General features: G+C 31.5%; 1 protein-coding gene across 2 annotated transcripts in view; it reads left to right on the forward strand.

The window, feature by feature from the left end:
* The first annotated feature begins 1,730 nt into the window (after nt 1-1,730).
* Nucleotides 1,731-12,378, forward strand: part of LOC124362911 (tetraspanin-18-like) — a 58,425-nt gene continuing 47,777 nt past the window's right edge. For both annotated transcript variants that reach the window (XM_046817799.1, XM_046817801.1), the window contains exon 1: nt 1,731-1,865. In XM_046817799.1, the coding sequence (XP_046673755.1) occupies nt 1,837-1,865 (29 nt within the window). In that variant the 5' untranslated portion in view covers nt 1,731-1,836. The remainder of the gene's footprint in view (nt 1,866-12,378) is intronic.

Genomic DNA, 12,378 nt, shown 5'->3' on the forward strand with positions numbered 1-12,378 from the left:
TTTATAAAGATATTCTTAGTCCTGGTTTGGCTCATGGAATAGAAAAAAACTAAGTTTAACTTATTTTGAAACTCATCCTACATGTCATATGATGTGCTATTGAATGATGAGTAGACTAAAAGGTTCCTTGGAATAAATGTAGAAAATCGTGTGTATCCAGATGTCCAGATAAAATATTCAGCAGGGAAGCAAGCGTTGAGGTTACAGCGGTTGTGGTAAACTGATAATCGCCTGTGGCTTGATTATATAGAACGTCTTGTAGTGTAGAAAACATACTTTTACAGTTTTAAACAGATTTTTTGTGAATTTTTAATAATTGTCTCTTTAAAGAAATTTTGGAAGTTAATTTTTGAAAATTGATGTAAAATCTTAAAAGTTTAGCTATAAAACCAAATAATAATCTTTCATGAAATTGTTGTACATTAAAAATTATTTTTTCTAAATTTTACACTTTCTAATACATGTTTTATATATATATGTATACTCATCGAAACAAAAACTCCTTTTTTGTAATATATACATTTACATATATCTATTTATATATAAATAAAGGTATGTTGGAGAATTAGTAATAAGTGAGTTGGGAACTTGTTTTATATAACTATTATGCACTGTTGACCATAGAAGAAGATTGTTGTTGCATTTGAAACTGTTATTCACTAGCCTTCTTTGATTAATTTTTAACTGAATTTGTTGTAGATTAGAATCGTTTCTTAGCCACACATAACACTGTAAAATGGAGCAACAATGCTTGTCGTTAAACAATACATTTTACGTAAATATAGTAAACATTTTCTCTGTTTTGTTATATATTTATTTTGAACATATATCTTTCTTTACCTCCGATCATACTGCTGAGACCACACTCCATAATATACCTTTTAGCGATCACGTCTAATTCCAACCAAAGATGCGTCTGCGCCTGTTTATGATTATATCTAAAGTGCCTCAATAATACGAAATCTACTATACGTGCTTTAATCACGAAATCTATATACTTTTATAAATAAAAATGCCTCTAATGGCTCAAACATATTTCTCTGGTTTTATTATTTAATGAATTTTCGAACATAAAGTGCGATATATTTGATACAATCATTGAATTGGTGAATTATTTTGCCATAATTACTGCAATTTGAGAAGATTTATTTATTTTTGTAAGATAAATAAAATTGTAAAATTTAATATAGAATAAAACTTCGGTTTTACTAGTTACAAATGAGATACATTATTCACATGGACGACGTGTTAAGGTCTGGGGAATTATTTCCCTGCCTCAATTTATAACATTGTAGCCTATGAGGTACTTCTTGTGTTACTAATAAGCTTCCAAGGCAACATTTAGAAACGTACAGGACCAACCCGCTATGACAAAGTAACCACTTTATGCGAGATTTAGTACAAAATTATACTTTTAATCTTTGAAGAGGGTCGGAGAGTAAACAGGAAAAGAGGCGGGGCTTTTAAAAAATATATGTTTTATAACGGCATACCAAATGAGATAAATACTTGCTTTCCCGGAATTTTTTCGACAGAAGCCCTGTATTTACTGGGCTATGGACAATCTCAAGAAGAGAGACAGTGACGGACGATGCTGACAATTATATTTCCACCCAGGAGCAAGCGGTAGGTGTGAGTGTCATCTCTGGAAAGGGGGATGCTCGCCCCTTTCCTCCCCTGACACGGTATAAGGGGTGGGTGGCGAGCGGGCGAGTCAGTGGGCCGCCAGCCTCCCCAGATACCGGGTGTTGCCTCCTGTGAGTGTAGTACGTTCTGCGGGTGCTAGGGCGCTACAGGTGTTGTCAGCACGGTGCGACTAGGTATACACTAGGCTGTATGGACCTCAAGAGCTCGAGTTCTCACAGGTAGGCAGGATCTTGCCTGGAACTCTCAACTGATAACACATATTTCATAGTACCCGCCCGTAGTACGAAGTTTAAATCTTCTACAAATCCCTTACATTAAGCCTGTGTAGACAGCTCATTCCCGTTTCAATTCTATAATATTTTACAGCTGTATGTGAAAAATTTAGTTAAATCTTTACCAAATAAATCAAAATTTACTTGTATTTATATACCAAATTGTATCAAGACCTGAGAATTCACCGTGTTTGTAGTAATTTTAGGAAGCAAACTGAGGTTTTCACAATACCATAAGGTAAGTTATCACATCGATGTGTTCAAAAATAATTAACGATTAATTTTAACTATATAGTAGTGACCTCATCAGAGCATGTGTATCAAATGTAGTCATTCTTTAAAGATTCTGTATTAAACAAGAAACTAGTTAAACTTACAGATATTTTGGTGACACCTAAATCTTAATTATGCTCTTTGTGTCCTTTATTTTAATATGACCCAATCTCTATGAAAATTACAATATATAAAATTATTACAAAGAATTTACAGATCTAATTTGTAATAAATCCATTTTTTATATGCTACGTGCTGTGGAACTAATGGAAACCGGATATTCCCTTTGTCATAAGGATCTCCAGCTATTCACGTAAAGAAGTGTTTAGATTTTATTTTGGTGCTCCGTTTTAGACCTTTTTAGTTCATATTTTTGTTTATACAAATGGAAACACCTACAGTAATCATGGTACTTTATCATGGCGTGTTTATTGTAAAGAAAAGGAAAACATAACTTCATGCCTATATACTTAATGCGGTAGAAATTTTTAACTGTCGAGTTACTGAATATTTTGTTATGCTTTAACCCAATAGTAATGCAGTTTACAACAGTAAGTAACATTTCTTTTTACTTTCAAATGCCATTTTGCCTCAATTTTCAGACTGCACAAATCACGGTTATTGAGGCATTTTAGGGACATTGTCTTATCACGTGCAAATAAGCAGAAGATATAACAAAAGTGACAATTATTTTTCATATTTTCTATTCCCATTAGATATTTTTTCGTGTTGGGTTTTCGGTGTATATTTGTGGTAAATACATAGGTGTAATTAATCACCACACATTAGTTCTTATACGAAAAATAGTAGAAGATAAAAAACACTTTCCCTCCTTCTTCCTATAATCCATTATCTTATATACAAGCAATTTGTTTTTTAGGAACATTAATACTATAAATACTTCAATGAGCAAACACAAGCCTTTAAACACAATGTGTTATTTATTCTATCATTTGTTTTAACTATATTTTGATCACGTTTGAGCAGTAGAGCATCAAAAATACCAATCTGTTATTTTGAACTACTAAGAGTGTGGTTAAAAAGAAAAAATCAAATATTTGGCAAATGTACTATTTTATTTAAAAAATATGTCAAAATACAATATTCTTTCGTCGTTTACTGGTTTGTAGGCGTATTTAACTTTTATAACACGAACTTTAAAAATGAAAAAAAGCTTCCTAGTACTGCGTTCCTAACAAAAGTAGTTTTAAATATTTCATTGCATGTGTAATAATGAGTCTATATCGCTTCATTGCAATGTTTTTATACATTTTACTCATACATCAGTTTTAGTGTTTTCGCTAACAATTGGTGTCATTTTATAACATTTTGAAACATTATGTTAATGGTTGTCAATACCCTCAGTGATTAATAAATCTGGAAATCTCAAAATGTTTAAATTCGAACACTATCTGAAACAACACTAATATTGGGATTACATTTATATTTGTTCACTGATAAGCAAGCGAACCGATAAGCAATTATAAAATATAGTTATAACTGTGACTAGGATAGGATTAATTAGTATAAAAGGTTTATTTTTAGTAAAAGGCTGGTTAACCTCAAAAGTTAGTTTATAAATCAATGTGATCCTCAAATTTAAACACAAATTTTAAGTCTATTTGTTAAACACTAATTGTATATAACAAATATTAACTTGTATGTGCTTTCTTAATTCCCTAAGATAATTTAAATAAAGATTTGTATTCGTAATAGACAAATTGTTTACTTACTGTACATTAAACGCTATACTTTCAGTAAAATTGGTATTTAAACTCAAAAATAAGATATTTTGATGTATATGTACGTGATTCCTTTAATTGTTGTTTTCAATGCTGATAATCACTACAATGATAGTGTATACATTTAAAAAAATCGGTTTAAAATGAAAAGCAAAAATTTAAAACCTAGATTTATTATTTTTTAGTCTACGAGTAAGTTGCGGATATGAACTGCTACCTCACTAATTAAGATAGAATTATAAAAATCAGTTTATTAAATCCAACAGTATGTTAAAAGGTAATATAGGTTTTGCAAATAAATGTATAAAAAATAACTTCAGATATAAAAAGAAATTATGCTAAGACATTGAGAACACTACAAAGATTGTTATCTTCCTCTGTTAAGTTTAAAGTGATAACTTCGAATACCATTAAGATGGTTGTATCGGAAATCGCTATATCTCTTTTAGAGTGTAGTGTTTCTCGCTTTATCCTTCCCTTACTACAAATAAGGTAACTTTAAATGTGATATTGTCGTAAAAACGTGTTTGATAATTCCACAGGAAAGCATTACGAGGAGTAAAGACTTGACCGTAATGTCGACCCTTCAATACGTACCCAGTTTTATGACAGTTATCTCTTATTGATATGATCGATATGAAAAAATGTTGAAAATAAGGTCTTATACTATACATTTTCTCAAAATAAATTTGTAGCCAATCCGCTCCAAATGTAGTGTGGGCCAATGAACTTCTATATACGACAACCTATTTGTGATGGTATACAAGACTGTCTCAGAAGAGTCTGAGCCTAAAACGTTTTCGGGGATTTTCATCGAAACTGCTGACCTTGCACAATAATATTGACCGAGTTTTCTCAAAGTTTGCATTGTCTCAACACAAAAGCATTACGAATCTGTGTTTTACATAACCTATCAACGTTCTGCTCGTTGGACTTGCCTATTTTAGTATAGTGTATTAACATTTTATTTAAGGTTTGAGGTTTTGTGGTAGCTATTCTAAATATAAATTCTACTCAGTACTTTAGAATACAAAAGCAAGCTGATCACATCTAAATTAAAATTAAGTGATTAATATAAAAATATCATCATTGAGTTACTTCCACTAACGCTAACCAGATATCATCCTATACTGCCAATTCAGATGTGAGTTGCTATAGGGAAAGGATGTGTGTCAGTAGTATGACACAAGAGGCTGAGATCTTCCGTATCGAACGACACATAGCTACTACTTTCGAAAACTTATCATCGCAAGTGAGTGTCAGACTAATAAACGATTTCCCTGAAGAAATCATGCAAATCAATGAACCCTAAAAGTTAAAATATTGACCACGATTCTTCTTGGTGTCACAGGATTTTTCCCTTCGGATGACCTTAGGGAGGGTCGTTGGGCTTACAATTATCAGTAAACAAACACTATAACGTTTAGCTTCTCTTTATCTTATCCTAAATTAAAAAACTAATTGAAGTGGATGTAAAGATTCATTTAAATTCCTGAAAAAATAACAAACGTGTTAGCTAAAGTAATAACTAAAGGGGTTGGAACAATTTAAATCCGATCTGTCCGTCTGTCCGCACTATGTCTCAAGAACAAACTAACTAATAGACTTGACAATTTGCATGAAGCTGATGAACAATGTCTATGTAGGCAACATCGAGCTTGATAATAATGAATGTCACCCTGTGGAATTTAGAGGTGGCCTTTTACATAATGGATAACCAAGAAAGTAACTAAATAAATAAATTTTAAGAAAACTGAATAAAATCATAAGACACTTAAAACGTAAATTAGCAACACATTTAGTCTAATAGAATGAGGTATAGCCCTTAAATTATGTATGCAACATGTTTTCTATGACATGAGAATGGAGTGACCTACTTCTACCTTGCATTATTATTATTATGTTTTGGCATTTCGATTTTGCTGATATTGTTGATCTAGAAAGGTATAAAAGAAAAACGTAGCGTTAAACCCATATCATTCCGTAGATGGTAGTCGTAGCAGGGCTGGAGTAAAAGAGAAAGAGAGATCCCAAGTTATAAATAAAAAATATTATTAAACCCACCTCCTCTTCTTGGTATATTATTCTTGTGGGTGGACAATAAAAACATTTTTTGCTTTAAAGAAATCCAACATTAATTGAAGTGAGTTATTTACGTAATTACTCCTCCCCCTTTATATTGCACAAGATGTTCTCCAAAACAGCGCTTCATTTCATTTTCTAACAAACAATACTCCTTTTCAACGCCTCCATGATAACTCATATTGCAGTTTTAATTAATCGCAGAAAAGAAACTTTGACATAGCCTACAGAAACAGTGACTCTAACGTATAAAGGAATTTAGTTTCAGATAGTAGAAGAAGCTAAAACAGTGTTATGGATCTACACGTGAATGAGCTAGTCGATACAAGAAATAAAAAATAGACAGTACAGTTTTGTACGGGTAACGATTCCATTGATACCAACATGAAAAATGTAACTTTAACACAAATAGAAATTTATCATTAATTGTATTCTAAAAAAATTTGGCTATTGGGAAATGTAGAACAAGTCTAAATAGTTTACACTAAAAATAAGATGGATAAATAAATAAATAAACTTAGTTTTGGATCTACATTTAGTCTGCAAAATAAAGTAAGTTATATATTTTGTTTGAGAGGACAGAGTTAAGAAGAAAACAAATTTGGCAGTTTACGATTTTAGTCTCAATGGATAACTGTGAACACAAGGGTCAAAGATAACCATAAAGGAATCTAATTACACTAGAGCCACGTGCGTATCTGGTAAGCTACTTAGATTTTTACCTAAAATATGGACAACCCTGCCTTCCCACTTTAAAAAATGAACCAATAACATATTACATACAGCCTACAAATAATGATAATTATATATATAGACCTAGAGTGCATATATACTTCTGTCCATATATCACAAAATATAGTTTTCCGTCGTCTCAAGACCCTCAGAGGATTACAAGCCGGCGATTGCATTCGAACGCGCACACATCGTTACACACACTGCCCGACCTGAGTCGTCACTGTGCTGATGACTCTCATAGTACGCCTAGTCTGCAAAACTGCTATTTTTATCACATTTATGTTGGATTAATAATTTTGTAAATTATTACATCTACAGTCTATTTTCATGAAAATAGAGTCTACACACGAAATGATTACGATATTCCATACGTATCTTAGAAATAAAGGGGTCAATGATCAACTCAACTTTGTTCTATAGGTTACTTAGATTTTATTTCAATAACAACTTGTTAATTAAGAAAATAAATAATATATAGTATTTATTAAAAATTAAAAAAAATGGTAACGTGATTAGCGTACTGTTCATTTAATAACAAGGACGATTTATATCTATCTGTATAAAAACATAAATGATTCAATTTAAAATGTATTATTGTCTTTTATTTATTACAATTAAACTTTTATTTGATAATATAATAGTATCATTAACGTTGTAATATTTTGTATCAGTTTCGAGAGCATACGTCAGCCTCGGGAACCCGAGACACTATACGGTGTACACAAATCTTGAATGCGAAAAGAGAGCAAAATTGTTAATAAAACTGATTCAGGGCAAAAAAAGCTAGTTTTGTTTTTGTTACTTTAAGGTTACAGTTTAGAAACTTACAAAGTTACTAAACGAGTTATCACAAGTTAGGGTTGTTAAACACTTAAAGCCAGTATTTAATGGCAGAAACATTTAAATATAAAAACAATGCGAGTATTTGTAAAAAAGCATTGTGTAGTCATATGTTTAACGGGGACCAAGGTTTCTTAAGTTGTATAGTTGGCTAATAAGTCAATTAGTAATCATTAAGAAAACCGATAGTAATAATTTTTAATATTAAAAAACAAGGACAACATAAATATATAAATATAAAACATTCCCTTGTTGAAGCTACCCAGAAGTCGTCATTATGCTCCTGCAGTGACAAAAGTAAAAGGAAGCTGTAATCAGCGTCTAGTAGCTCACAAAAAGAACGGAATTTATAAACCTGGAAATTAAACTTTCAACAAATATTTCACCAAAAATTAACATAAAGTAACACAAGATAAACACAAAGTAATTAACATAATTATTACACTGAAATGTTATATCAACATTTGCATTTTTGGCCGAATCTCAAAGGGAACACATATTGCCTCCAAGGAGGCTTTTCAGAAATTCTTAATTTTCTTGGAAACTCAACATTTTCAACCCTATTTGTACTAGATAAAAAATGTTTGTATTCAAATCCTCTATGAACGCTGAAAAATAGGAAATTTTATCGGAATCACTCTGTATAAAATTTTAGTCTTTTTATGGGTAGCAAAGTTTTGTTTTGTGTTTAATTGCAACGTTAGTCAAGTTAATAGTGAACACATTCAAAATATTGAACACTTAATGCAACAAATCAATCAGAGTGCGATTGAATCTGTTACTCCAGAAGTCTAGATGATTGTATGGAAGGAGATCAAAGTTCACTTGGATGCCTGCGGGTGAATCATGGTGTTTATGCTGAGCCCAGATAAACTGACAAAACTACTTAAAGTACTATTTAATCATATTTTAATATTCTTTTCATACTGTATATTCCTTAGTAAATAAAGCTATTTAAAAGTGTGACAAGATTTAGTGGAGAAATTAATTGTATATATTAGTAAAGGTTTGTAATAATTTTAATTATAGAAATCAGGTTTGTAGTTACTTTAATTAAAATTGTTTAATACAAGAAAAGAACGATATAAACTGTAGGATGAAATGAGAATACAAAACAGTATAAATTGGAGAGAGCTTTATTAGCCATATCGGACTCAAAAACTAGACAACTCCCAAGCATTGAACACACGGACGAGGTACAATGTCTGATTAGTTCATGTTTCCACTAACAGAGTACAACCAAAACATGATTCCAATACTGCAATGTCCTGTAGATAACACATTTAATCAAGAACTCCTTTTTGAAGATTGCCACATCGTCTTCAGAAAATACCTGTAAAAGTTATAATGGCAGTGATTTTTAAGCTATATAAATTGGTGTAATCGACCTATATGGTGGGAAGCTGCATTTTATAAAATATTCACGTAACAATAAATAAATTTAAATAATTACATCAATTAAGAACTTCATATATACAAATGTAGTTCCAGTGTTACAATCCCCTTGGAGATAATATACCAATTAAAATCAACGACACGATTGCAATGAGGCCTCGTAGGATTCTTATTATATGTATGGAATTTAAACGACCTCTAATTACTTAATCTCTAGGGTGTTTAATATGACATATGGTTCAATAGTTTTATCATTATATAATAACACAGTATATAGCTATTTCGTGGATGTGAATGTGCGCAATAACCATCGTAATTTCTACCCGATTAGAGCGTAATCTACCACAATTATATCAAAAACTTTTAAAAAAACTTCGAAAGCCATTTTTTAAAAATAGAAATTACAGGATTAATTATTTGTTTTAGTTGTAATGTATCCAAGCAGTTCATTTTAATTTGCGAAACAAATAGTGTTTGGTTATTTTTAAGTAAGAATAATTTAATTCAGTAGTTTGAAAATACGTTTAAATAATTCTGAAACCACATCTGTGTTAATAAATGTTTTTATTTTTTAAAATTCTAAGGTGGTAGGCATCAACAGGTTTTGTCATAAAATTGTCTGTTGTTTTAAAATACCAGTCGTAAATGAAATCTACTTCTATTCTATCACTGCCAGGAGTAAATTTTATTCTCAAATAAACAGTTGGGTATACCCTTTCTTTAAAGTTTGTTATTGATGATTTAAGGTTTAAAAGGTAAGTAGAATTTCGGACATTTCCCATCGATATATGTTACAAAAATTAAAATATTATATAATATTAAAAAAATTATTAGGTAGGTATAATTAGGAATGAGATATTCTAAGAGCTTGAAACGGGATAAGGATTCAAAATATGATGTAAGTAATACTCAATATTAAAGAATCCCTATTAAATTATTATAATATACCTTTCACCTTAGAAATCAATTTCAATTGAATCTAAAAACAAAAAGTTCTATTAGTGTTTTCCTCGTGTAAGGAGTATAATTCAAGTTGTGGCTCAATCAATTAATTCAGTCGTTGTGAAGTGGTTCCCCATCATCTACTCTGAGTTTCCACTTACACCCAGCCAATAATGAACGTAAGACCAATGAAAACCATATCAGCAGGACTTTTAAGATATATTCAACAATTCTCTGCCCTTCTAGTGTTGCTTATTATTTTTAAACGATGGATGAAATTTATTGGACTACTTATTGTATTTTTATGTCAATACATTCAGTTCTATAACCTGTAAAATAAGGTGAAATGAAATATTTATAAGATATTTGACAAGACATAATTTAATACATGAGGAATCTAAAATCAATATTAATTTTATAAAGACATAAAAATGTTACAGGAGAACAAAAATAGTACCTCTTGACATATTTGTGTGATAAGACTACTGGAAACAATGAAATAGGATCTTAATGAATTATATTAATAAGAAAATTAGGAACTAAAATTAAAATTCGCATTTATCTCTCTTTGCTACCGATGAAAGTTTATCGTAATAATAATGACATAATGTAATAATCCTAATCAAAGTGCATGATTTTGTTTTGTTGGTATATAAGACAGATGTCAGCTGGGTGATATGACATGACCCAGTTCGAACTTCTGATTGTGGGTCGTAATTGCCTGTTCTTTATTCTAACTACATTAATGAAATATCGGTTTTTGCATCTAAGGTAACCTTTAAACATTAAATTTCCCTGGGAAAACTTTTGATTCTTTCTGATTCCACTATATTATGCAGCTGATTTAATAGACAAAAACTATATGAATAACTCAAAATTTTCAATGGTATCGGTTGTAAGATTTTTGGTTTCGAACCGGACCCCTCATACACGGATTTTGTTAAAAGTGTACTCAATGAATTACATTATCATGGATTATTTTTTATTACAATAACAATACTAACATCGCCAAATGTCTACGTGTGTATGCATGTATTTTTTATAATCCATAACATAAGTTATATTGCATTATAAACATCAAAAGCTATTTAATAGTACAGAATAATGTAAAACTCAAAATAGTAAAGTTTTAACAATTATTGAAACACTATGCATAAATTATAAACCCAAACCTTGCAGTAGTATTTGATTTTTGCCTCACGAAAGCATCCAACACAGTGAATATCGAATTTCAAGGATGAACTGAAAAGGAGAGCTTTTGGTATCAAAGATCACTCGGCAAAAGCAGATTCAATTCTATTGAGTTCTGCTTTGCAAACATAACCTCCCGTTATCAGTGATCCGTGAATATTTTCGCAAGTGCAGTTCAATAAATATTAAAGAATTTCGATCATTCAATAGGTTTGATCTTACAACATTAACCCTATTTCTCTTATTCCCATCCAACGTGCAACCCTCACAGCACTGATCACCATCTAGTTTCATTAACATTATTCCTGTGCTGCACTCACAGCTCTGATCACAATCTAGCTTGATTAGAATTATCACTGTGCTTCCCTCAAAGCTCTGATGACCATCTAGCTTCATTATCATTATCCCTGTTCTTCCCTCACAGAACCGATCACAATCTAGCTTTTTTAGCATTATCCCTGTGCTTCCCCCACAGCACCGATCACAATCTAGTTTCATTAGCATTATCCCTGTGATTTCCTCACAGCTCAGATCACCATGTAGTTTTATCAGTATTAACCCTGTGCAGCCCTCACTGACCTTACCATAATCTTACTTCATCACAGCTCTGATTAACATCCATCTTTATCGGTTTCAACCCTGTTCAGCCCTTACTGCACTGATTACATTATTTCTTTATCAATATTAACATCGTGCTGCCCTTACAATTCTTTACACGATATTAATCCCATGCATCCCTCACACCTCTGAGCAACATATAACTCCATCAATATTAACTCTTTGCAGCCCTCACGGCACTGATCAGAATCTTATTTCATAAACATTAAGACAACTCACAGCTCTGAGCACAGTCTTGATTCACAAATATTAACCCTATGAATCCCTCACACCTCTGAGCATTATCTAACTTCATCAGTTTAAAAATGTGCAACCCTCAAAGCTCTGAAAACCATTTTGATTCACTAATATTATTCCCATGCATCCCCCAGACCTCTGAGCACCATCTAACTTCATAATTTTAACTCTGTGCAGCTATCACAGCTCTTGATTCATTAATATTAATCTCATGCATCGCCCAGACCTCTGAGCACCATCTAACTTCATTATTTTAACTCAATGCAGCTACCACAGCTCTGAACCCCATCTTGATTTATTACTATTAATCTCATGCATCGCCCAGACCTCTGAGCACCATCTAACTTCATCATTTTAACTCTGTGCAGCTATCACAGCTCTGAACACCATCTTGATTCATTAAT

The sequence above is a fragment of the Homalodisca vitripennis genome, chromosome 5 (assembly GCF_021130785.1).
Source record: "Homalodisca vitripennis isolate AUS2020 chromosome 5, UT_GWSS_2.1, whole genome shotgun sequence".
In the NCBI taxonomy this organism is placed as follows: domain Eukaryota; kingdom Metazoa; phylum Arthropoda; class Insecta; order Hemiptera; family Cicadellidae; genus Homalodisca; species Homalodisca vitripennis.